Raw genomic sequence first — 23508 nt, 5'->3', positions numbered from 1 at the left:
TCACTTACTGAGATGTTGGATGATGTGGTCTATGGTGGGCTTAAAGAGCGCATTCATAGCATCTGGATTCATCCTCAGCATGCCCTGAGATGACCACTTAACGAAGTCCACGCTGGAGGAGAGGAGAGTGTGTATGTTAGCATTTAGAGCCCTAATCATACTCAAAGATGGGTGCAGACATGCTTCTATAGAGACTACAATACAGATACAGATGTAGTAAGGCCAAGAAATATTCCTATCAGAGGTTTGACCATATTTACTCATTTCAATTCAAATCCAATAGCATGTTGTGTTATCAAAATTGTCTCTAGTAGCTTTACAGAAACCAAGCACCTTCAGTCAAGGTGACAGTGACAGGATGAAACCTTCCAGGCAGGTGGTCTGAAATTCAGCCTTGTCAGCTTCAGATCTGGTGAAAGGGTTTCCCTCTTTAAACAACCAGAACTAAACGGGCCACTCAGGATCATGTTTCATCCATGAAACCATTTCCTCAGCCTGCCTCTAATATCCCAGTCTAAACATTTGACAGCAGCTGGCCTGCTTCTCAAGGCACAATTTCTCATGTTACCTGCATTTGTTTGAACCTTGCAAATCAACAGGAATATTTTTTTTGTGTATTATCAGTCCTCCAAGTGTGTTCTAATAATTAAAAATAGGGGAAAGAAAGAACATATGGCTTCCTTGACTATTGTCATATAGTACTAGTCAGTATATAAAATTGTATAAAAGCAATATCTAAATTACATGCAACAGCTCTCAGGCAGTTTTTACTCAGGCATAATCAGGCACAGTGTATTAGGACAGCATGTCTTATAGATCTGCATCCTGAAAGGGTCCAGGATCCTTTATCCACACTGTCTTGATGCAGATGAAGACACTGGGCTGCAGCATGGTGAGACGCTGCCCTCAGTCCTATCTCTAGGGGCCTACAAGTACATCTTGCTATACTTGATGCTGCCTGACTATTATAACAATAAATCCTGACAAAAGCCAGCGTCCATCTGCTGTGCTCCCATGTGTGTGATTCATGTGCATACGTCTGAGGGTGTGTGATGTGATGATGGTGAAGCGTTGGTTTTCTAGTACAATGGGCCAGACTGAGCACTTTCAGTAAGGCGTCAGAGGAGCTGCGGGAATACTGAGGGCTCCAGTTTCAGCCATATAAATATCTTTTAATGTTCCTCACTGAGGGATTAGAAAAATCCATACAGACATGAGACAGAGCCATTAAAACACAGACTCCATGGTGACCATGCTGGTCTGCCTACTGTTTTTTTTTGTTCTACTTTGTCCTAAAGGCTATTGCCATCATCCCCACTCAGGATCTATCTATCTATCTTTCTATGTATGGCATATAACACTAATTTGTTATATAATATATAACGCCTTATAAAATCTACAGTGTGTCTACACACTTTTTTGACTTGCACTCACTTGCTTTTGCGCAGAGCGTGCTCCACACTGTGCCCCCTGAACTTCTTGTAGTAGTCGATGAAGGAGAAGGGCAGGTTAATATTGAGCGGGTTGGTCCTGTCAGGAGCTGCTGCTCTCTTCCGAGACTCGAAAGCAATCATAAGGTCCACCCAGGCAGCAGGCCTCTTTATCTTAAACTGATCGACAAAATCCTGGCCAAAGATCTTACATAGCAGCTTCTCGAATTCATAATCAATTCCAATAGAGCCATAAGGACCACCTGAAAACAGAGGTGGGCTTGTAATTAAATGGAAATTAAAACTGAAATGCATTGTGATTTATGTTACAGGTATTTTTTTTACCTGAGGCCTTGTAGAGCTCTTTGAGGTGTCCCTCTGGAAGACGGATCTGATGGACAGTCAGGTCCACTGTTCCCCCACCGCAGTCCACCACCACATAGCGGTCACCTGTACAGAGAATACTCAGCAATGGAGCACAGTGTGCTGCTCAGGCACAGGGCATCTAAAATGCATGTTATCTAACAGCAAGTCTGTGACTTCTCCTTGAACCAGATCACAGACTGAACTGCTGACCCACATCTCCAGTGGCTGGTGCGTTGAAAGAAGACAAAAGTGTGTGAGGTACAGATGGCTGAGAGCAGCTGACTGTTTGGACACCAGATGAGGGTAAAGTTTTTTGCATGCACATGAACACACTGGGACTAACTGAGGCTAAGTCGATGAATTGAAGCATTTTTTTTGTAAATAGTATTGAGAACCTACAACATGTGGGCTCCCCAATGCACAATGAAAACAAAACTGTGGCCATCAGCTATCAGCCCATAGACAGAATAAACTGTCAGATAAACTGGACAAAGTGCCAGGAGATACAGGCTGGACCTGAGCATTGAAAACCAAGGTATGGTCACACTCACATACTCTTCACAACCAACAGTGTGACAGAATCTGAGTGTGGGTGAGATCTCGGCAATCTGGTGATTATAATAAGTCTAATTAGCAGCACAACCACTGACTATATAAAACCCACAGAACTTAGAGGTGGGCTACAGACATGCATGGCTTCTGTGTGTTGAATGTTACTCATTTGGAAAAACAACAATTACATAAAATAATAAAAATATGATGACAACAGAATGGATGTTGGTGTAAATCCTGTTCCTGGCATGAGATTAGCAGCATAGGAAACAGCAAGAGCAGTTACCCTGAAGGAGAGGAAAAGATGAGTAAAAGGAGAGACTCTACCTTCTTCCAGCTCCGACCAAAGCTCCCCTATGACATTTTCCACCAAAAAGGTGCGGCTCTGCCGGTTGCGCCGGACATGCTCCTTAGCTGGTTGTTAAGAGAGAGAGAATGTTCTGGTGAGTGTGATGAAGGCGTGAAGCTCTGCTGTGTGAGGCTGGGTGGCTATGTACAGGGGTGGTGGTGTAAAGCAAGCAGCAGGCAGAGGTGCACACTCATCTACACCGTGAGTAAGTTTCATTACTGTACAGATAGACAAGGAAAGGATATTTTCTACAACAACTGAATTATAGGCCTGCATATCATTGTAGGTTTCACTTCATATGGATTCATTCATTAATAACACTTTGGGCAATATTATATCATGTCATTAGAAAATATCAAATCCAAGCTGAAGATTTTGATTTACACAAGTATTCAGACCCCTTTCTACCATGCTATACAATCTCTCTGGTGAAGCACAGCGGTGTTATCATCATGCTATGGGCTTATTTCTAACAAAAATCAACATGGAGGCTGGTCAGAGATAAGAGTGAAATCAGTGCAGTCTAATACAGAGAGGCCATTCAACATGATACAGTGACAACTTTTCATCCTTCAGTACTGTACTGAGCCAACGCTGGATTAGGTTGTCCTTTAGTGATCTAGTTCAAGGTCCAGACATACAGTATGGTGGTGATCGACCTGCAGGAGGTATAAGCGTGCAGACTCAAAACTATAAAAGAAGTTCATGCAAAATACTGAACAGTCTATATATTGGCTTCGTCAGAAAAGGCTTTCACTTAAACTGAAATCTCCAATAAAACTTTATTTAGAAAGGGACAATATTTGAAGCCCTCTCAAGCCACTATGTGTATACCTCACTGCAAAGACACAGCGGTTGTTGCTCACAGTATCAATGTAGTGTTAAAGAGTCTTGAAGACAGCCCATATGGAAAAACTAGAGGGGGGACCAAGAATGTACTCTTGTGTTTCTATGACTTCTCTATCACCTCTTACTAGAAATTAATATGTAAGTAGTGAACATCCTCTGCCAGGGTGTGTTTGATTAAAAAAAAATCTCCACTACACTGAACAGTTTGAGTGAAGGCATCGGACCAAAGGTTGACTGGCTAATAGCAGGAAGACCTGGCAGAAGTACATGTCAGAGGGACATTTCCTCTAACACGGAGGAAACAATACAGCAAAGGAAGCAGCTCTCATTAGCAGTGCAGAGAGCATGGGAGAGGTCCAACTTTAACATTACATCAGTCTAACATTCCATCAATACCATAAAACCAGCAAAACCTCCCAACACAGTTTTGAATTAAGCACATGGTAAAAATCTCAATTTGCTCATATTTAATGAAGCATGTCAACGCAAATGATATCACTGAGAAATATTACACACAGCCCAAAGTAATAAGGGCCAGGGAGTGTCTGTCTAACAATAAAACACATGTAACTTTTGCAAGCTGCAGTGAGAACACTCATGACAGTCAAAAGAAAAACACGGCAGTCATGACTCTTCAATAAGTCAGGTCTTCATGCTGTATCATTTTTACTATACAGGAAGAAACATCATCCTCTCCTGATCCAGGGGCCTAGATTGAGGGTATGTAGTTAATTTTTTTGTTGTTTAACAATAAAAATACAAAAGTCACAACACAGTACTTCCTGATGGCCCTGGAGAAATTGCACTGATTGAACTGTTTCTGCTATAAAGATTCACATGAGGATCGATGTAAATCTAGATTTGGTTTCTTGGTCTTATAACAGCTGGAAGTATTTGGACCAAAAAAAGACTATTTTCCACTACCTGGAAGCCTTTCACTGTGCCGTTCCATTTATAAAGGGACATGTGGGTCGTGAAAGTGGAGGAACAGAGTGCCCTTTTCTTTATAAAGAGATCCATTTCTGCCTTCGTTAAACCTACAGTCTGCTGTAAAACAACAAGCCACAGCCAGACCAAACACGGACTCTACAGAGAGACTTTAGCATCTCTACTTTTAACATGTTAAGTATTGACCATCTGAAGGTAATACCTTGGAAGCAATCTGTCCCCTGACCTCTAGATGTCACTAAACCCTACACGCCTGTCCTTTAAGTAGACAATACAATGCTTCCTTTACAAATGGGCTGACTCTAACTTTTACAGCTTCCTGTTACTAAATGTTGTCACAGTTCTATTCCTGATCTGCAATCTGTAACCTTTATCCACTCAATGAAGGACAAAACATTTTTAAAATCTGAAGCATTCCGATTGGCTAAATGAGTAAAGGGGTGGCTGATATTAGTGTCGAGTGCTTATTATGGGGATAAAACAAGGACAGTCAGTCTATGCATCCCACTAAACTCATGTGTCATTAACATGAGTTTATGTGAATCTATTGTCAGTACAACATCTTACAGTACAGCATTCATACGCAGGAAAAGAAAAAGGAACCCAAACAATTAAACCAAGGCTGTCAGTGCTTTATAACGACTGAGTTGAACTTGTATACATTTTGTTTGCATGCACACAAATAACTACTGCACAAAGAGCAGGCATGGCTCCTTGGAAACCTTGGAAATCCTCTTTTTTTCTTTTTTGGTGCACTAAATAAAAGTGAAGGTGTTGTAAGAAAAGAAAGGAGAGGTGGGTATTTGCTTATGCTGCTTCACATGCTCCAAAGTTCAGCTTAAAAACATCTGGATGGTTTTGCATTTGTTGCAGTTTTGGACCTACAGTGGTAAAATCCGAACCATCAGTCTAATAACAGATTGATGTCAAATGCCATGAAATCTGTTTTTAGGGGAGACATTGTTCGTTTTTTTGTATTTTCCAACATATAGGGCTATACTCTCTATACCATATACCATGTTGCCAGCTTTTATTAATGTTCACAATTTAAGATTGTCTTTGTATTTCCTGGTCCAATTATCCTGGTGATTGTTTTTTATTTTTAATTTTTTTCTTGGTTGTGAACATTTGGATCTTTTGACTGTTTCCGGATTTTGACTTTTCCTTGTGTTCTGCCTGATCCTTGCCTGTGAGTCCTTTTTCAGAGCTCAGCTCATCACATTACATCCCTGTGAGCCCAAAGTTTGGCCTCTTGGCTCTGGCTATGTGGTTTCTCATGTGTTTCTCTACTGAGATGATGTCAGCTTGTCTCAGCTTTCTTTATACAGTGATCTGCTCTAGGGACCAATCAACATCTAAACTATCAGATTTAAAACACTACTTTTTTCAATGACAAACTAACCAAACTCTGATGTAGCACCCTACATATTTGGCTGGACAGGAGGAGGCAACTTGATAACACTCATCCACCCCATGTTGTTTTTTTGTTCAGTACAAACGGAGGAAATGGTAACAAATGGTAACATGGCATAATATTCAACTCTTTATAAAGGTTATAAACTACATATTTCTGCAACAAATGTATTTTTAACAATAACCTGTTATTGAGTCGATTTTTGGACAGAATCTCAGAAAAGAAGCAAAAGCAAGTGTAAGCGTGACTAAAGGGAAAAAAAGGTTTGAACATTCATGCATGTGTCTGTATTTCAGAAGCATTTTTACCATGGCCTGGAGATACTACTGAAACAAACAGCAGTCAACAGAAGGAAAAACAATGTCAGTATGAACATTTTCATCTTGAAGAGAACAGCAGTGAGTATGAAATGAAGCACGAGCCAGAAGTGATGAGATATGTATGAAGACATCATCAGTGAAGCAGCACAGTCGATGGGACGTACCTTGGGTCATTCCGCTCCCCACGTTTTCAGTGGGACTGAAGCCGTTCTGGGTGGTCTGGCTTCCCAGGTCCACCATCTGGTGGAGGCGCAGCTTGCGGCAATAGATTGATGCCGCCTCGGGTTCTAAGGCGATGATCAGCTGCTCTGGGTTCTCACGAGGCACCAGACCGGACTACAGGGGGGCAGAAAGCAGACAGGACAACATGTTTCAGCCTTATTTAGCTGTATGTCTGAAGGTACTGATGTTCTTTTTATGTCCACGGCTTGACTCAAAGCTGCTGTGTAAAACATGTTTATTTACATAGAAAATATGCTAACATGACATGATCAGAGCTGTGAGGTATTCAAATTGCACGTGAACAACAAGGCAAAGTCAATGCTGACTTCTTTTTGGTCCACAGGATGAGGTGCAGAGGTCACAGTAAATTGACTATATGATGAAAAATCCATGACCTAACCAGCACTCTGACTCTCTCCGTTTGAGGTAGATCAAAGACACCAGCAGCACCTGTGTTGCACCTTCGTTGCCTGGTCTGATTTGTCCTAAATTTGTAATCTATGTTAGGACACAGAAATGGGACACAACCCAGTATTTTACCAAGAACATTCAAAATACACAGCACAGTTATTGAGTGTAATGTTTTAGTTGGTATTGTTTGCTCTGGTCTGTTTTTGGGAAAAGGCTCATGGTTTCTGAAACAACAGTTATATTTGATTTGAACAGGTTGTGTGATTCTGTGGCTTCATTGAGTGAACACTGCACTGCTCTACAATTAATACAATAAAGGGCCTAACATAATCGGATATTGACTCCACTGTAGCTTTCTCCGTTTTCTGAAAACCGATGATTTGTCAGGGACAGCAGCAAAGCTGTCAGGTAAGCTTGTCATACATAAAATTAGTGCATGTAAGCAGACTATTGTATTTGTTCCTCTCTTATTTCTTTCTCTTTCATATTCTCTGTCCTATATACCTCCTCTTTCCTCCTCTACCCAGCTAACAATCATCAAGAGGGCCCTGAGGTTCTTCTCAAGGCCCTGCTCAAGGTTTCTTCCTGTTAAAGGGGAGTAACTCCTTGCCACTCTCTGCTTTTATTTGGGTCAGGCTCTGGGTTTCTGTAAGGCGCCTAGAGACTGTTCTGATTGTAAAAAGTGCTACATAAATAAAATTGAATTGAATTATATAAAGCTGGACACAGCAGGGTGGACAGTTGTCCCAGAGGTGACACTATAGTGTCAGCAGTACAGCAGAGACTAATTAAGTGTTACACAGAGCACGGGCAGCTGAAGGCTAACCTGGCCAGCAGGCTATAGGTGATAGACAGCTGATGCACCTAAACTAGACTTCTCTCAAATGTTCATTTTTGCGTTTGGGATGTTGAGATAAACAGGCTGGGTATACAGCAGTTCAAGATGACACTGCTACAGAAGAGTTTCTAATAGACTTCCAGTAAGTAGTTTACAATGGCACAATAAAGCAATCAAGAGCCAAGAATGATGATGATTAGGCCCTAAATGAGTGTTCTGATTAATAGCTGCTGGTAGGGAATGAGGCTGATTTTGAAATCACTGCAACAGTAAGATTACAGCTGTTATAAATCACACTCAACCAGCATCAATAAACAACAAATCTAAACCGGTGACCATATCTCACAGCAATTTGTTGTTTTCAGTTTCTATTTTCTTCCTTTTTTCAAACAATAGCTTCTATTGTTGATGAGATGCTGTGCATAGTGTAAGAGGTGGATGAGCAAAGAAAGGCATGTTAAAATGGAAGAAAAGCAGCTGTGGGCTGTGTCGTGTCCCCTGGAGAAATAACAGATGATGTGATCAGAGGAGGAGCTGCAGTGGTCCTCCCTCCCTCCCTCCCTCTGTCCTCCAAGAACAGCCAATCAATGAATGCACTGCCTGGTGCTGAGTCACTGCAGACACCTAGCTTCCCCTGTGTTCTGATTCTATCTCTTTAATCTCATCCTCTCTCCATCAGCTCACGCCTCTACCTCACTGCAGAAAACAGCCCTCCCTTTTTTCTGCCTCTGCCGTCATATGCATCACCCCCTCCTCTTTTTGTTTCTCTGAGCACACACGACAGGGATGTGACCGGGACATGAGTGTGAGATTGAGTAAGACAGCAAGGAAACAACGTGGAACCAGGTTACAAACATCTGAAAGTGTTAATTTCATTTTATTTTCACACTGGAATCAATGAGGATCAACTCCTCATTTTATGTTGAGCTTACCTGCTTTCTAAATTATTTAGCAAGGTGTATATCTAGTCTAAACTATAGTGTGTAGGGCTGATAGGCATAGATACAAGTGATATGGCTACAGCCACAGGTAGAACAGGGCTGACAGGCTCTTAACCTTTAGCATAACTATGCTGCTATACACCTACACTGTCGTGGGACACAAACACGATCCACTGAGCAGTTCCCCCACCTCCTCAGCCGCATATTACCCTCTTACATCTCCTCTCTTCTCATCAGGCCGATTGATACTAATGATTTATGTCATTACAGTTTGTTTGCCGGTCTTTCTCCTATTTCTCTCTCTCTCTGCAGGTCTCTCGGCCTCCAGACCTGCATGCTGACCTGCAGTCTGGCCCCTGACCACACTAATGCTTACAGCCTGCACCAGCCTCTGTTGTTCATCTTTGTTTCACTAGCATAATTAACTCATGATACATACATCAGCTATGACATAAACAGAGTAGTTAGTCTTTTGTCAGTAGAAAATAGTTTAGAGCAAAATTAAAAGTAGGTGATGGTTGGCCTAGCCCCGGATACAGACAGAACAGGGGACCTTCTGCAGAGGCAATATACAGTAATCAAGTTAGAGCTATATCTTGGCAAACACCAGACACAGAAAGGATTACTAGCTGGTTGGTAAACCTGGTTCATAATTTAGCACAGAGCCGTGGGGAGGACATACAACATTTACCAGTCTCCTCTTTCAGAAAACTCATGACTTGCATGCAATCCCATTTACACAAACAGACCGCTGGTTACCCCCACCCACCACAGCTGTCCTGTGTCTCTCCTCTCTCAGCCTCTGCCTTCTTTGCAGACAGCCACACCCAGGTGACCACATACACTGGAGAGATTCCCACATAAAGGTTTAAAATGTTTTGCTTGTGAGGACCTAGCAAGACTGTAAGGATAAATGTAGAATTACCAATAAGATAAAATCACATTTAAGCAGAGAGGGTTAATCTTTATGTGTATGACGTATGCAGGAAGTGACCAAATAACAGCAATATTACATTTTTCAACAAGTGCAATCGTTTTGAATTGTGACCAAATGACTCATATTGGAGCATTTGATATCCTGGTTCAGCAGTTTCTTAGAGTTTGCTTGTTGCCACTGGGTCAAGATCTGGACTATTGATTTTCATTGTTACTTAGATCACACTCACTACTACATAGCTGCTGACTCTGGTGACCACAGATTGCATCATTTTGGGATCAAATGACTGATGAAATTTATGCCTGTGCACAATCTCTGCACAGCCTTTCAGTGAAACGAACATCACTGAACAACAGTCTTTAGTCTTCTCTTTGTGTCTGTCTATTGACGACTGTCTAACATTCTCCTTAAGTGTTCTACCACAGTCTGTAGGTCACATGTGTGTATGGTGGTCATAAAGGATTAAGGTGCTGCAGCAGCCCTGAGTATCCCCCTCTGAGCACAAACAGCTTATCAAACCACCACAGAATAGCATGTCTTCCTTAAGATTTGGTATCAGTAATATGCAAAGCAGTTATGTGCAATCTCACCATAGGGAGAAAACGATATGGCTGATTCTATGTTGCTCTGATAGGGAAAAGGGCGCAGGATTGTTTATTTCCTCTAATTGATCACAAGTTCAAATGAGTTTGAAAGAGGCTCCATGAATCCAAAGATGATTTACGAGCGGTGTGTGGCAACCTGCAAAAATGTACTACACTGGAACTGGAACTGATCACTGCACTGGTTCCTTACAGAAAGAACAAAACAATCAGGCCGATCTCTTTGTATGATCACAGTTGTTTTAAAACCTGAAAATATGCATCCAATGTCTGCAGACTACAAAGGTAACTGGAACCAAATGAGAGTGAGTGAAGCTGCTTAGCCTACCTTATAGGCAGCTTCTCTCATGAACTGCTTTGCAGGCATTTTCCAGATGGCAGGAACTGTGATCACCCATCTCACGTCATTGTTGTCGAACTCACCACCTGTCTGATCACTCAGCTCCTGTTGAACATTTAAACACACCATGTCAGTCACACAATTCACGGGCAAGGTCAGTGCGACACTGTGGGCTCGTCAGTTTCCTGAGTCCAGGAAGCCATTGCTGGGTCAGGTTTTCTGTTACTAGTCATCACCTTGATCTTTATTGATTTTATTGCTGAGCAATTTATAATGCACAGCAGTACCAGCTGCGCTGCTCAGATAGGTGCCTTATATTTTGTGTGTGTCTCCTTGTAGGTACACTTTTTATACCTTATATTTGTTCTTCATATTTAAGTTCTTAAGTTATATGTTGTGGGGTTGAGAGTCACCATTTCGATTCTCTGTATGTTCAGCACATACGGCAGTTTGGAAAATAAAGCTGATTTTGACTTGTTTATAACTTCAGGCTGAAATAAGGAAAACAGCTTCACTCTATTTTATTCTATTGCAACAATATCAAACAAAAACACGACTTTGCATATTTTACTCGGTCAGCTTATAGACAGGCAGCATGTTACCTTTAGTGCCTGCTCCTTAAAAAAGGCCAATGCATATGCAAAAATGTCCAGAGCTTTCACTCGCTTCCCATTGGCTGCATGAAGGTCGGTGTCGATGGACAGATTCTGAACACAGGGAGAAGACAACACAGGTGAGTTACTTAAAAAAAGAACAGTACAGAGGCTCATTCAGGTTAATATGAATGCCAGTGGATATGTTTGCTTGTCTCTCTGTGGATTGCACATGGATTGTACAAGTTATTACAAATATGTGACACCGCTCAGGGTCCTTGCAATAGTCGTTATTAGTACTCCTGACCAGATGCACATGGAGCAGTCAGAATGGATTAACTTCTGAGTCACTGTTAAGTGACTTGCATCAAGCTTTAACTACAAGGTGGTGTTGTGTTTTAGATAAACCTCCCAGACTGAAGAGATTCATGTAAACATTTGTTTCAGGAAGCTCATGCTAGCACTAGCGGTGTAGGTGGTTTGCATGCTTTGTGATGTACCTGTTGTCCTTACCTGAACCTGTACAGAGGAAGTCTCAGCCAGTTACTAAATTAATTTTCTGTTATTATAATAAGCAGAATCTTACCACAAAGCAAGTGAGCGAAGCCTGTGCCACATCTTAGTAAAAGGTGGGACTGAGCTGTGTTCTCATACTGTTGTTCTAATACTATAGAGGCCGAGGTGTAATGCACATCATAGCTTGCTTTGAATTATGGGCAGTATTGGACCCTGAGCCAAGAGTGACTGGCAGTATCGTTCCCCACACTGCCAACGTCAGCAATGTGCTGCAGCAAGGCAATCTATCACATCAGCCAAGGTGAGACAGTCGCTGAGTGATGAGGATGGAGTGTGCCTGTACTGCTGCTGGGTGCCAGAAGAGTAACTGGGACAGCTGCTGTGCATTTATTGATTGCACTGTGTATGCAGCGCTCCGCTTTGCATCCTTACCGCAGTGGTGTGGAGTTTCATTTTGAATTTTTCCAGGTAGAGCCAGTGTTTGGACTCGCTGGGGTCCAGGTCATGGTAAAAGTCTCGAGCTGCGTAGCCAAAACTGTGGAACTTCCTATCTGGTGTTAGTAAGATGGTGGTTGGAGTCTTCTGATTGGACACGCCAGGGTCTCCTCCCTCCCAGCGTCTAAAAGACAAGACAGTTTTCGACAAATCCATATGCCAGGCTTTTGTTGTAATCAAATCTAGACTTCTGAAATGAGGTGAAATCCCATTTAAGCACCACTGCATGTGGCTAATTAAACTGCCACAATGTATTTCTGGACAAATGAGGTCAGCTATTATTAGTGTTATCTTTGCTCCGTCGGGAGAAGTGAACGATGGGACTGAGAAGGCCCAAGAGCACCTGTGTGAGTAGGGACTGAATTAGTTCATCTAGAAAAAAGTGGAAGGAACAGCAATTGCTCAACATTGTTGTGTTAGATGTTTTAAATGAGTCAGAAAAGCAAATTACTTACAGCTCTTAAACTCTTTCATTGTTCTGCAAGGGCAGCGCTTTTACATTAAGAATCTTTTGACTAAAAGTGACTATTACTGCTAATACAAGATCATTTATTTATTTTGGAGGTTTGCTTGTCATATGTACAGTATTGACAGCAGAGTCCTCTGAGCAATGAAATGCTTGAAACAAGGCAGGCAGGCAGCTCCAAGTAATCTTAAGTACTAAGAAACAAAACACAAAAATCAAGATATTGCACTATAAGAATACTATGTACAACAGAAATTGAATGTATCTGATCACCTGGAGAGAAAACAAAGCTGTGTTCTTTATAAATAATGGTATAACAACAACAACAAATGTTACAAGCACCAAAGCTGTGTAGCAACATAGGGGCCAACTTGATCTGTCACTGTCTCTTACATGGACATGAACCAACACATGTTACTGGACACAACACCTACTGACTAATCCAGCCAGTTGTGGGTCTATGACTGTGGAGTATGTAGAGTAAGTTGTACGTTTTGTAGTATGGCCTAATCCAGCATTTGTAAGACCGCTTTCAGAAACATTTTCATGCTTCTCCTTTTGTTTTTGTGTCTGTCTTTTACTGTTATCCAGCATTGCTGTTGTATACAGATCATTCACAGATGTCACACAAGATTGCACTGATATTTCTTGTTCGCCAGGAATACTGCTGTTGTTCAATAGAAGGAGGAAACCAAAGATTTTTTATCATGGAGAAATATGACCTCAGTTAAAAAACACAGTAACACTTTCAAAAAGCCTTGTTAAATATTACAGTGACTTTTTATCAGACATGTGCAATAGCAGGCTCTTTAAGCCTGTCCTTTCGACACTAACATTACATTTGTAGAGCCTGGCCTCACATCACCCTGAGTGAATCATGCTAGACTATCAATAATGAATGGCTTCACTGGAAGAAGGACAGGATGGTTATTGTTATAAGCTTGGGATTACAGTCAGTTCTATTGTGAACAAAATTGTCTCATGAAACCTGATGTGTAATAACTTAAAGAGTACAAGGCCTTATTTCTAAAGATTGAGAATTTTATAACCATCATTCACATTTATTTAAACAGGGAGCAACACTGGCAATAAGCTCTCTTTACAAAGTGCCCTGATTATACAAACAATTGCTACATTACACATTACACAAATTGCTGCATTTCTGGTTTCTGTTTCTTGGCCAACACATGGCCAACAGAGGAAACAAGCAGTACACCATCTTAGTTCTAGCATGTCTCCAAGTTTGGCTCCTCTGTTCAGAGCTGCAGCGTGCTGAAGCAGAATGAACATTTGTATTAGAGTATTCAGATGCTGTATCTTTGTCTTCTACCTTCAGAAAGCTGTCAGCAGCTCAGGCTGTTTTCTGTGTTTGTGGGGCTGTCCTGCTCCTACTGATGAATGCTAATGTTCGGCCTATAGGATGAGGAATGTCTGATGCTAGCACAGAGCACACCGCCACCCCTCTGATGCAGCTATTCAAGGATTTCTAGCTGGAAACAAAAAACCTCCTCCCTGACACAACACAGGCAGCCTCTGTCCGGTCTTTGTTTGGGTAAGGATTTCAGCAGAGGAGGGTCTCACTGAAAACTAAATAATCAGAGAGATCTGGAGCTGTTTTCATTGCAAATGTAGTAGCACTGAGCGAAAATATCTGATTCTGTTCTATATACAAGTTAGAGCTAATGACCTCTGTGAAAAGGGAATTGCTAGGGAAATATCAAAAGGCCTGAGCTGACATGTTGCCTCTAGAAAAACGTTTAAAATGTTGTTTGGCTCTTTTCCGATTACCTTTAAACCACATGCCTTTGTTCTTCTTCCCTGGTGTTTTGTATTTTATATGATGGTTATAGGGGTTGGCTCCAAATATAGGTAGGGTTGATAATGTTAAATAAAAGGGAGCACAAACGTGTGTGCCCATTAGTGAAATCAAGAAGTATCTGTAACTGGCCTGAAGAATGAAAGGCTGTGTCTGCATGCAAAATATTCATGTTCCATTGAACTATATCAGAGCCTGCTCAGAAGCAGAGCGAGAGCCGCCTGTTTACGGAGTCTCAGCCCACTTGTTTAATGTGTGAGCACCCATGAAGTGAGCACCAAGTTGCATCCTCACTCAGTCACACCAGAGTTTGTTTGAATCCAACTAAAAGTGTGACTAGACCCTTACAGAGTTCCTCTGTTACTAAAAACTCCTTTAAAGCTACCTGGCTCCCAGGATAAAATGTGGTCAGGTAATATTCACTATAAATCTTCAATGTCAAATAGGATGGCTTATGCACAAGTACAATGCGCCACAATCCAAATAAATTCCTCAAGAGATGAGAAAGAAAAACACTAAAACATATTTGTCTGTAAAGAGTACTAGGTACCTCCAAGGCCCTTGGACTTCAGTGAACTACAGTGCATGATCTCTAAATGAAGCAAACTCGGAACAAACTTGATACCAGCCGACAAAGGGCACATTGACAACTCATCACAGAAGTCACAAAAGAGTAATTCTATCAACTTATAAAGGCTGCAACCTTCGAAATGTACAGTTTAAATTACCTTCATTTTATACCATTTTATAGATGTGTGTACAAAGAAGTTATGTATGATGTCAACTTCATTCCTTTCAGAAATGTTACTTTGTGCTTTGCATAGATGGCTACTTTTTAATTTCATATACAGGTAAAGGAAACCATTTTTTGGTAAATGAGATTTTGAGGAGCAGACATGAGCAATGGTGCTTTAGGTAAGGCCCCATTCATCTCTCTGCATTATTAGACTATTCACACTACACTGCTGGACGTACTTAAAGGGATTTAAGGATACACATAGATGAATGAATCCTAGCAGTGCAGCAATGCCAAGAATGTGAAGCATCACACGAGCTGTAAACTAGCTGTCAGCTAAAACACCTGTCAGCCGGTGGTGGGATGGAAGCCGTTAACCCCTGTGGTGCCAGGCACTGAGTTGACCTAAAGGGTCACAGGACTCTCAGAGTCTAAATCCAGCCTCTTTCACCACCAACAACAAACTGTATCCACAAGTTTGTAGGATTAATAAGACACTATAATACTCCCACACCATGAGTGGCTTTAGGCACTCATGGTGTGGGAGTATTCATATTCATATCATATTAGTCGGTCTATATTATCTGACAAAGTTGATTAAGACAATTGGTTTTCAGCATGAGAATGAGTTCATGATGTTTAAAATTCTACGCATTTAAACATAACGTTAAACGTGTGAGGGGGCTATTACTGTGTTCAAAGCAGGAAGGCCACGATCACTACTCAGACTGTGTAATCGTTTCTGCCCACCCCCACACTCCTCCTCTGCAATGCAGTGCTGGCCTACCTCATAGTGTGAATGCACTCTGGCTCCTTAGTGAAGGCATAAGCATAACCGCTGGACGTGGTGCCGAAGTCAATGGCAACCACCACCACAAAGGACGGTCCAGATGGCACCTGGTCGGTGTCATTCTGTGGTGCACAGGGTAGAGTTTGACAGGGTTAAGACATGTGATGAGACTACAGCACTACACAACAACTCAACACAGAAACTTTAAAACAGCGAGGAATAAACACAGAATAAACACTCTCCATTTTATTGTTAGAACTGTAGGATGACTGTGTTGTGTAAACTATGTTCTGTGTTATTTGTAGAGTTGTTGGTTCAGAAATTCTTCTCCTCCTGCACACTGTTTGTGCAACTGATCCAATCTGGTCGTTTTTTCTTCAATAAAAAACTGCTCTTCTAAAATCCAGGTGCCTGTCATGCCATGTATATGGAATTTTCAGTTCTGTGTGTGTCTCAGCCAACTCTATCTTATATCTACCTCCTTCTTTTCTGTCCCTTGTAACTAGCTCATTGAGAGACCAAATAAAATAAATAGCATCCATAATCATTTTTGGCACTCTTTATCTGTGTGGAAAAACCATGTGAATACGCTGGACTGCAGATGTTCTTTTTGGGGATCCAGCCCCCCACTCTAAAAAAACAAAAAAAGGAACTAAAAACAATGACTGGGCGGTCTTGACCAGCTGCTCACCTACTAATGAAGATTGTCATGAAAAGCCAAGGATTCCTGCTTGGTTACAAAATGCATTACTTTTTACTGGGAACAGAAACATACAAGGCTTTGTACTAAAATGTGATAAAATATATATAAATAATGAGATTCTCTTCGACTCTCACCAAGGGGTTAGAAATATGTGCCTCTAAAACTAAAAAAGGACTTAAGGGCTGCTGGGAATGCTGCATGAGAGGTAGGTTGAATTTATTTGTCCAAAGTAGACACAAAGATGAATAAAAGCAAACCATGAGAGGCCCTTGCTAACAGCACAACAAGCCTTATTACAGATTGAATGCTATATGTGGTAAAAAAAAGAAGAAGTCATTCTGCATCACCTGTGTGTGTGAAGGAGACAGAGGGGTGATTCCAGGGTCCCCTGTGCTCTTTGCTGGAGAAGGATTTGCCATCTCATCTGTAGATAAAGACAAAAAAACATAATTATAATGGTAATTACTGACACTAATAATTTCACACATTTGTACACTATTAGTTATATTTGAGACACACATCTGTACGACACACTATTTTGATTATTAGGTACTTTCCTTAAAGGTAGGGTAGGAGATTGTGAAAACAGTGAGTCAGCCAGATTTCTAAAGTAAACACACGCTCCTTTCTCTCGGAGCTCACCCCGAAGCCACGCCTCCCAATCACATGGACCTGAAGACGAGCTGCGGTCTATGACTTCGGCCATCATGCACGTACCTCTCAAGTGCGCACAGAGCAGGAAGAGAGTGACAACCAGCCAATACTCCGCACAGGGTCCACCCAGAGGACTAACTCTTAGTTAGGTCTTTTTAGACTAAAAGCTTATTGACATGGACTTCCAAAGCTTGAATTACCGAGGATAGAGTTTGGTCAGAGATCGAACAAAGATCAAAAACATCAGCTGTCCATAACCAGCAGGCGAAACCAATCACAGCATCCAGTAGGAGAAAGTCAAATAGGTAGAGTCAGAGGATGACTGGAGAAAAAGGGGAGTGTCACATCACATGTGAAGACTCGTAGCTCCCCACACACCTCCATCATGTCAAATAATTAAAATGATTACAAATGACCAGCCCACCAGGTAGAGAGACCACTTACACAGAAATTGTGTGTAAAAGTGTGCTACTCCCTCTAAATCGTCTGTACTTATGTCACACTTTTCTACCTGTGAGACCATCTGGTCCTCTCACCAGATAACAATATGGGATTAACATGACAATCAAAGCCATCTAGTGGAGGCAGGAGACAGATTCACAGGTAGCTGCTAATCATACTGAGATTATCCAGGTATTTGTAACAGCAGAGGGAGCTGCCTGCCTGACATTTACCCTTCAGAACTTTCTGTCAACACACTCCAACATTAGAGCGGAATATTCCTTTAGTATGTATTATGGAAAGTATGGTGGTTTCTGTATTTAGGAAGGGAAGTAGGGGACGATACCCATTATATATAATAATCCATTCTAATTTCACCTCGTTTAATAATATAAACTAACCCATTACTCCCCCACCCCCAAATATTCAGTTCCTTTACAGAGGAAATCCTCTTATTTGAGAATATCTGACATTTCTATTTGAAAAGTGACTGAATTAATGATGAAAATTACTGCAGACAAATCTCCCGTTGATTGACGAATTAATGAATATAATCCACTGTGATGGGGTCTACTTAATCCTCCTGCGGACCAGAGGATGACAGATGTACTTTTGGGCCAAAATGTTGCCACCAAACGCAAATGGAATTATTTAAAGCTTATCGGAGAAAATGTAGCTTAAGCAGTGTCTTAGATCAGCTGTGGACATCGAGCACAATGCTACATTTAGAGTGAAACAGAGCAGAACAAATTGCTATCCTGGCTAATTGTGCAGATTTGATCACCGAGACTGGTGGAAGAGTTTTTCTAATGAGCCTTCTTAATCAGGCTTTATAATAAAAGAGGCGGCTCTGCTGAGAAACTATTGGGACATACTGCTTGTATGAAAGACAAACACAAAAGTTTGTTGCTCATTTATTGCCAATAGCCTAAATCTCAGAGGAAATTCACCTTTAACTTGAGCTATGGGAATGAAAACACATTAACATTTTAGCACCTACTGTTGTCTTTGCCTAAAGTTTTATTTTTAGTTCTTTACAAGAGCATTTCAGGATTTATTTTATGACAAAATGTGTTAGTTAATACTAAAATGTCTTTAAAGGAGACTGGGACATTAACCATCATCGTTAACAGGTGAAGGTGGTGATGTTGGAGTCATGTAAATGTGGTGTTTATAGAATACATTTTTTTAATTATGTCGATTATATCATTAAGTGGCGTTTGTGAGGATTATTCTGCTGAACAAAGTCATGTTAAAGAAAAGATAATGGAATAATCCTGCTGGCTCTTTGTGAGGGCAACTATACTGATGCTAACTTCTGGGACTGGCCCAATTTTTAGCCGCTGCTTGAAACTTGGAAAAGCAATAGTAAGCAGACTGTGCTTGAAAGTGGTCCCGACACTGAACACCCAATGACTCCAGAGGCTCCGTCCTCCCTCTGACCCTGAACCTAAGACTGTAAATGACTGAGACGTGAATTGATGCCTGTTTTCCTGGAGCAGAGCTGCAGACTGACAACATCTTCTCCATTCAAAGAGCAGAAATCGTCTTTTTCACCTGTCTTTTAAACACTGTGACATTTCAATTGAATTGGAGATTGTGTCCCCATTTGCTACCATCATTCTCATTAGTCTAGCTTAATAGCTTTCACTGAAAGTGTTCTTTGAACACATACAATAATAATACTCCCTCGATATATTGTAAGTGTCTGGCAGAATTGTCTCACGATGGGACATCATGTTATCCATCCTATTTTTCCGCTTCGCTTACCCTTTTCTCTTGTCCACCCCTACAGAGTGGATGAGTGGTCTGAAGACCCATAATACACTTTGCCAGGCAATTACGGTGCAGAATTACAGACCACCTGTGGCTAGACTCCATCTAGCTGCCATCCAGCTCGTCTCTCTGCGGCCTCGGAAGCCCACTCCCAAAATCACCTTTACAACCTGGAGTTTTTATTCCAACAATTGCCATAAAAATCAAATCACGAATGGAGAAGTAAAGTGATTGTAATCTTGAAGTAAATAATAGCTTTAATAGTGCTGTATTACTGATGATTGGCTGAACTACCCTCTCTCATTGTGTTAGCACAGTCTGTTTACCTGTGTGTAATAGGAAATTTCATTCCTGCCTTTCTAAACAAGCAGCTGAGAATGACAACCTATTGATCGAGTACTTTAAGCTGAGGGTCACGTACATGACAGGTACTTCTTAGCAATATCGCCCCTTTTATGTATAAAGTTATGTGCATTATGTTTGTATGATGCTCAAGTTTCAGTCAATAACTGTGTAGGACCAGCCAGGTAATATATCAGTAACTTGAGGCATCATAAAGTAACATAAGGGAGTTAAGGGGAGTTACACGCATGTGTAACTCCTGCCTAAATGATCAATTATAAACACACAGGAATGACATTAGTATTCGACACGTCAATATCTGACCCCCAGAAGAGCTGATTATTTATTCAATATAAGATTTTTCATGAAAACAGCACAAACAGGGCTACCTTGATATAGAGGGAGCACAAACTCTCAACATTAGCTAAGCCACTAGGGATTGTCCGGGAGTTGAACGACCTGCAAAGATGTGCTTATTGCTAATGTTTTCGTCAGCAAAATGTTTCTTTGTTATGTAGCTGTAGATCCCACCACTCACTGGAATATAAGTTGCAGTCACCAGGACCCTGCAGCACATAGCTCAAACTTTACCGACCAGCTCGGAGGGGAAAGAAGAATGAGCAACAACACATCAGGAAGGCCCTGCAAACGTGTGGATTTCCCAACTGGGCACTCATCAAAGCCACAATAACAAGACCCACCAACAACACAAAAAAGGACAACAACAGTGGAGAAAGAATATTGTCATCCCACACATGTCAGGAGTATCAAAGAAACTCGGCAGGATTTCAATAACCATGACATCCCATTTTAAACCCATGACAACACTAAGACAGAAACTGGTTCACCCAAAGGACAAAACTCCCAGGGAGAAACACAGCAATGTGATATATGCAGTCCAGTGCAGCGAGGAATGCTCTGATCTGTACATTGGAGAAACCAAACAACCACTCCACAGAAGAATGGCTCAGCACAGGAGAGCCACCTCCTCAGGACAAGACTCAGCTGTTCACCTCCACCTCCACGAGAAAGGACACTCCTTTGAGGACAACAGTGTCCACATCCTAGACAGAGGAAAGATGGTTTGAAAGAAGAGTCAACGAAGCCATCTATGTTACGCTGGAAGAACCTTCCTTTAAAAGAGGTGGTGGACTTGCATACTTTGGTAATAATGAAAGCAACACATATGGTGGTGTTATGGTAGGCATGACAAAGTTTATCATTGTGCGCTTTTATCACAGCATCCGAGAACATGCTGCAGCAGCTCCACCACAAACTGTGCTGAATATGGTTCCATTTATTTTCTTCTCCGTGTGTGTATTGGAGGCAAACATGCTGAAAAGCTTCTTGCAGTATTACAGTCCTCAACCTGACAATTCAAGGTCTGTTTCAAAAATACTATTGCATAATTTCAATAAAAAGGACTGCACCAGGATTTGCATATCAGACAGAAATCATAAAGCGATTCATGACTTTTCAGATTATAACTGGTTTTCCTTTTTACAAAATTTCCACTAACATGATTACTAATACAGAACAAATTACCCTCCATCCTTTCACAGCAAAGGAAGGATGAGTAAAATTAAACAGGAAACTGTATGCTTTTAAATGTCTTCTGCACTCATGTTGACATTTCAGCACTGTGCTGCTGAAAAGGGTGCAAAGACTCTTATTTTTTCTCCTCTCAGCAGGAGAAGTGACTTCCTGTTGGCCTCACATTCCAGCTATTCCCCAAACAACTGGAGCTCAAAGACCGAGTCGTTAGTAAAATCATCAGAAACCTTTACTTTATCTTTAAAACACACAAACTGAAAACAAGCTCCTGCTGGTTTAAAAGCTTACATCTATAAATAAGGCAAGTCATTTTCTGACACCGGTGCGCCCTTTGATCTGCTGATCTAAGGTCTTTCACAGAGGGTCTGCCTCGTGAAAACAGCAGCTAATCCAATACAGTTCATGCTTTTAACCCGCACTAAAAGGAGACGCTACGTCACCAGGAACACTGCAGCCTCCATAACCCCGATAGAAACTGAATGAGATGACCTCATTGGTCTTAACATCCTTTATTTGGACCACTGGCTTCAGTTCTGTAGAAATACAAATGACTCCTTAGGTTTATCTCCAACAGGAAGAGTAAGAAAGTGGTGCTGTCAAGAGGTCAGACTGGAGACAATCACACTTAACGGCCATAAAGCAGCCCACAAATGGTGGAATAACGATGGAAGACGATCTAATGACCAAATCCCTCTTTAGATCCTTCCAATCATGTCTGACATTGTAACACCAGTGCAGACAACTCCATTAAGCAATAATAGAGGGTTAAGTACTTAGGTCAGGTCTCTTAAGTGACACACAATATGTAAAAATAAATTTAAAAAATAAAAAAAATAAATAAAAAGAAAAAATAAAACAAAAAAAATAAAAAAGAAATAAATAAAAATTCCAGATACTCCAGAAGCCAGTCTAAATATTGCATAAGAGAAGGTGTAGAGTTAAGTCTCAGCCAAATACAGACACATGATCAGTGTATAAAAACATTGCATATATGAAGCCAAAGATGGCATTTTGGTGCCCGATTTCAATGAGATGAGTCCAGAAGCCTTTATACACAGTGCGATTTTTATCAAACTCACAAGACTACTGCATGACATATTACATGACATGAAACAGATCAAATAATACTCTCTGCCCGACCTATTGCTTAATCTATTATCATGCTATATGCATATGTATAAGGAGTTTTAAACGAAATGTCATTTGTTTTTGTTCTTGCCACCGCAGGAAAAGGAACAGCTTTTTCTGTTCTTGTGGTGTATGTAAAAAGCTTTACATCTTAGATAAGAACCCTATACTCTCCCTGTCCCACTCACACATACACTGCTCAAAAGAATAAAGGTAACACAACACAATGTAACTCCAAGTCCATCACACTTCTGTGAAATCAGCCTGTCCAGTTAGGATCAACACTGATTGTGAATCAGTTTCAGCTGCTGGTGTGCAAATGGAACAGACAACAGGTGGAAATGAGAGGCAGTTATCAAGACAACCCCTATAAAGGAGAGGTTCTGCAGGTGCTGACCACAGACCATTGCTCTGCTCTCATCCTTTCTGCCTGATGTTTGATCACTTTTGCATTTTCTTTCTGCAACATCCTCCAGCATGAGCGGTTTGGTGGTGGGGGTAAGTGATGGTGTGGGGAGGCACAATGCTAGGCCTCATGTGGCTGAAGTGTGTCAGCAGTTCCTGCATGATGAAGGCATTGATGCTATGGACTGGCCTGCCTGTTCCCCAGACCTGGATCCAATCCAGCACATCTGGGACACCATGTCTTGCTCCATCCACCAACACCACAGACTGTCCGGGAATTGACTGATGCTTTAATCCAGGTCTAGGAGAAGATCCCTGAGGACAACATTCTCATGGTTCCAAATCCAGACCAGGGAAAATAATTTGGAACTTTTTCAACTGGAATATTAAATTCATTGAAATCTATGATGTGTTAGTTTAGTGTCCCCTTTATTTTTTTGAGCGGTGTATATACAGAGTGAATGACAGTAGGGCTGGAATGCTTAGTCTACAGGTGAGAAAGCAGGTACTGTAACTATCAAATGTATTTGAAAAATCTGTTTTCATCAGTTAAAGTTGCATCAAAATGCACACA

General features: G+C 41.2%; 1 protein-coding gene across 6 annotated transcripts in view; it reads right to left on the bottom strand.

The window, feature by feature from the left end:
• hspa12a (heat shock protein 12A) overlaps positions 1 to 23508 on the bottom strand; it is a 39556-nt gene that overhangs the window by 5137 nt on the left and 10911 nt on the right. For 5 of the 6 annotated variants that reach the window (XR_003671826.1, XM_028423519.1, XM_028423518.1 and 2 more), the window contains exons 2-11: positions 16982 to 17058; positions 15929 to 16053; positions 12061 to 12247; positions 11122 to 11226; positions 10508 to 10624; positions 6393 to 6564; positions 2676 to 2762; positions 1776 to 1880; positions 1435 to 1693; positions 9 to 112 (exon numbers count right to left, since the gene is read on the bottom strand). Coding sequence is in view for 5 of the 6 variants with exons in the window: in XM_028423519.1 (XP_028279320.1) it covers positions 9 to 112; positions 1435 to 1693; positions 1776 to 1880; positions 2676 to 2762; positions 6393 to 6564; positions 10508 to 10624; positions 11122 to 11226; positions 12061 to 12247; positions 15929 to 16053; positions 16982 to 17058 (1338 nt within the window). In the remaining variant the exon portion in view is untranslated. The remainder of the gene's footprint in view (positions 1 to 8; positions 113 to 1434; positions 1694 to 1775; positions 1881 to 2675; positions 2763 to 6392; positions 6565 to 10507; positions 10625 to 11121; positions 11227 to 12060; positions 12248 to 15928; positions 16054 to 16981; positions 17059 to 23508) is intronic. The other variant, XM_028423523.1, reaches the window with a different exon arrangement.

The sequence above is a fragment of the Parambassis ranga genome, chromosome 15 (genome assembly GCF_900634625.1).
Source record: "Parambassis ranga chromosome 15, fParRan2.1, whole genome shotgun sequence".
NCBI classification, from domain to species: domain Eukaryota; kingdom Metazoa; phylum Chordata; class Actinopteri; family Ambassidae; genus Parambassis; species Parambassis ranga.
The sequence above is the reverse complement of the archived record's forward strand: the minus strand, read 5'-3'. Positions and strand labels throughout refer to the sequence as shown.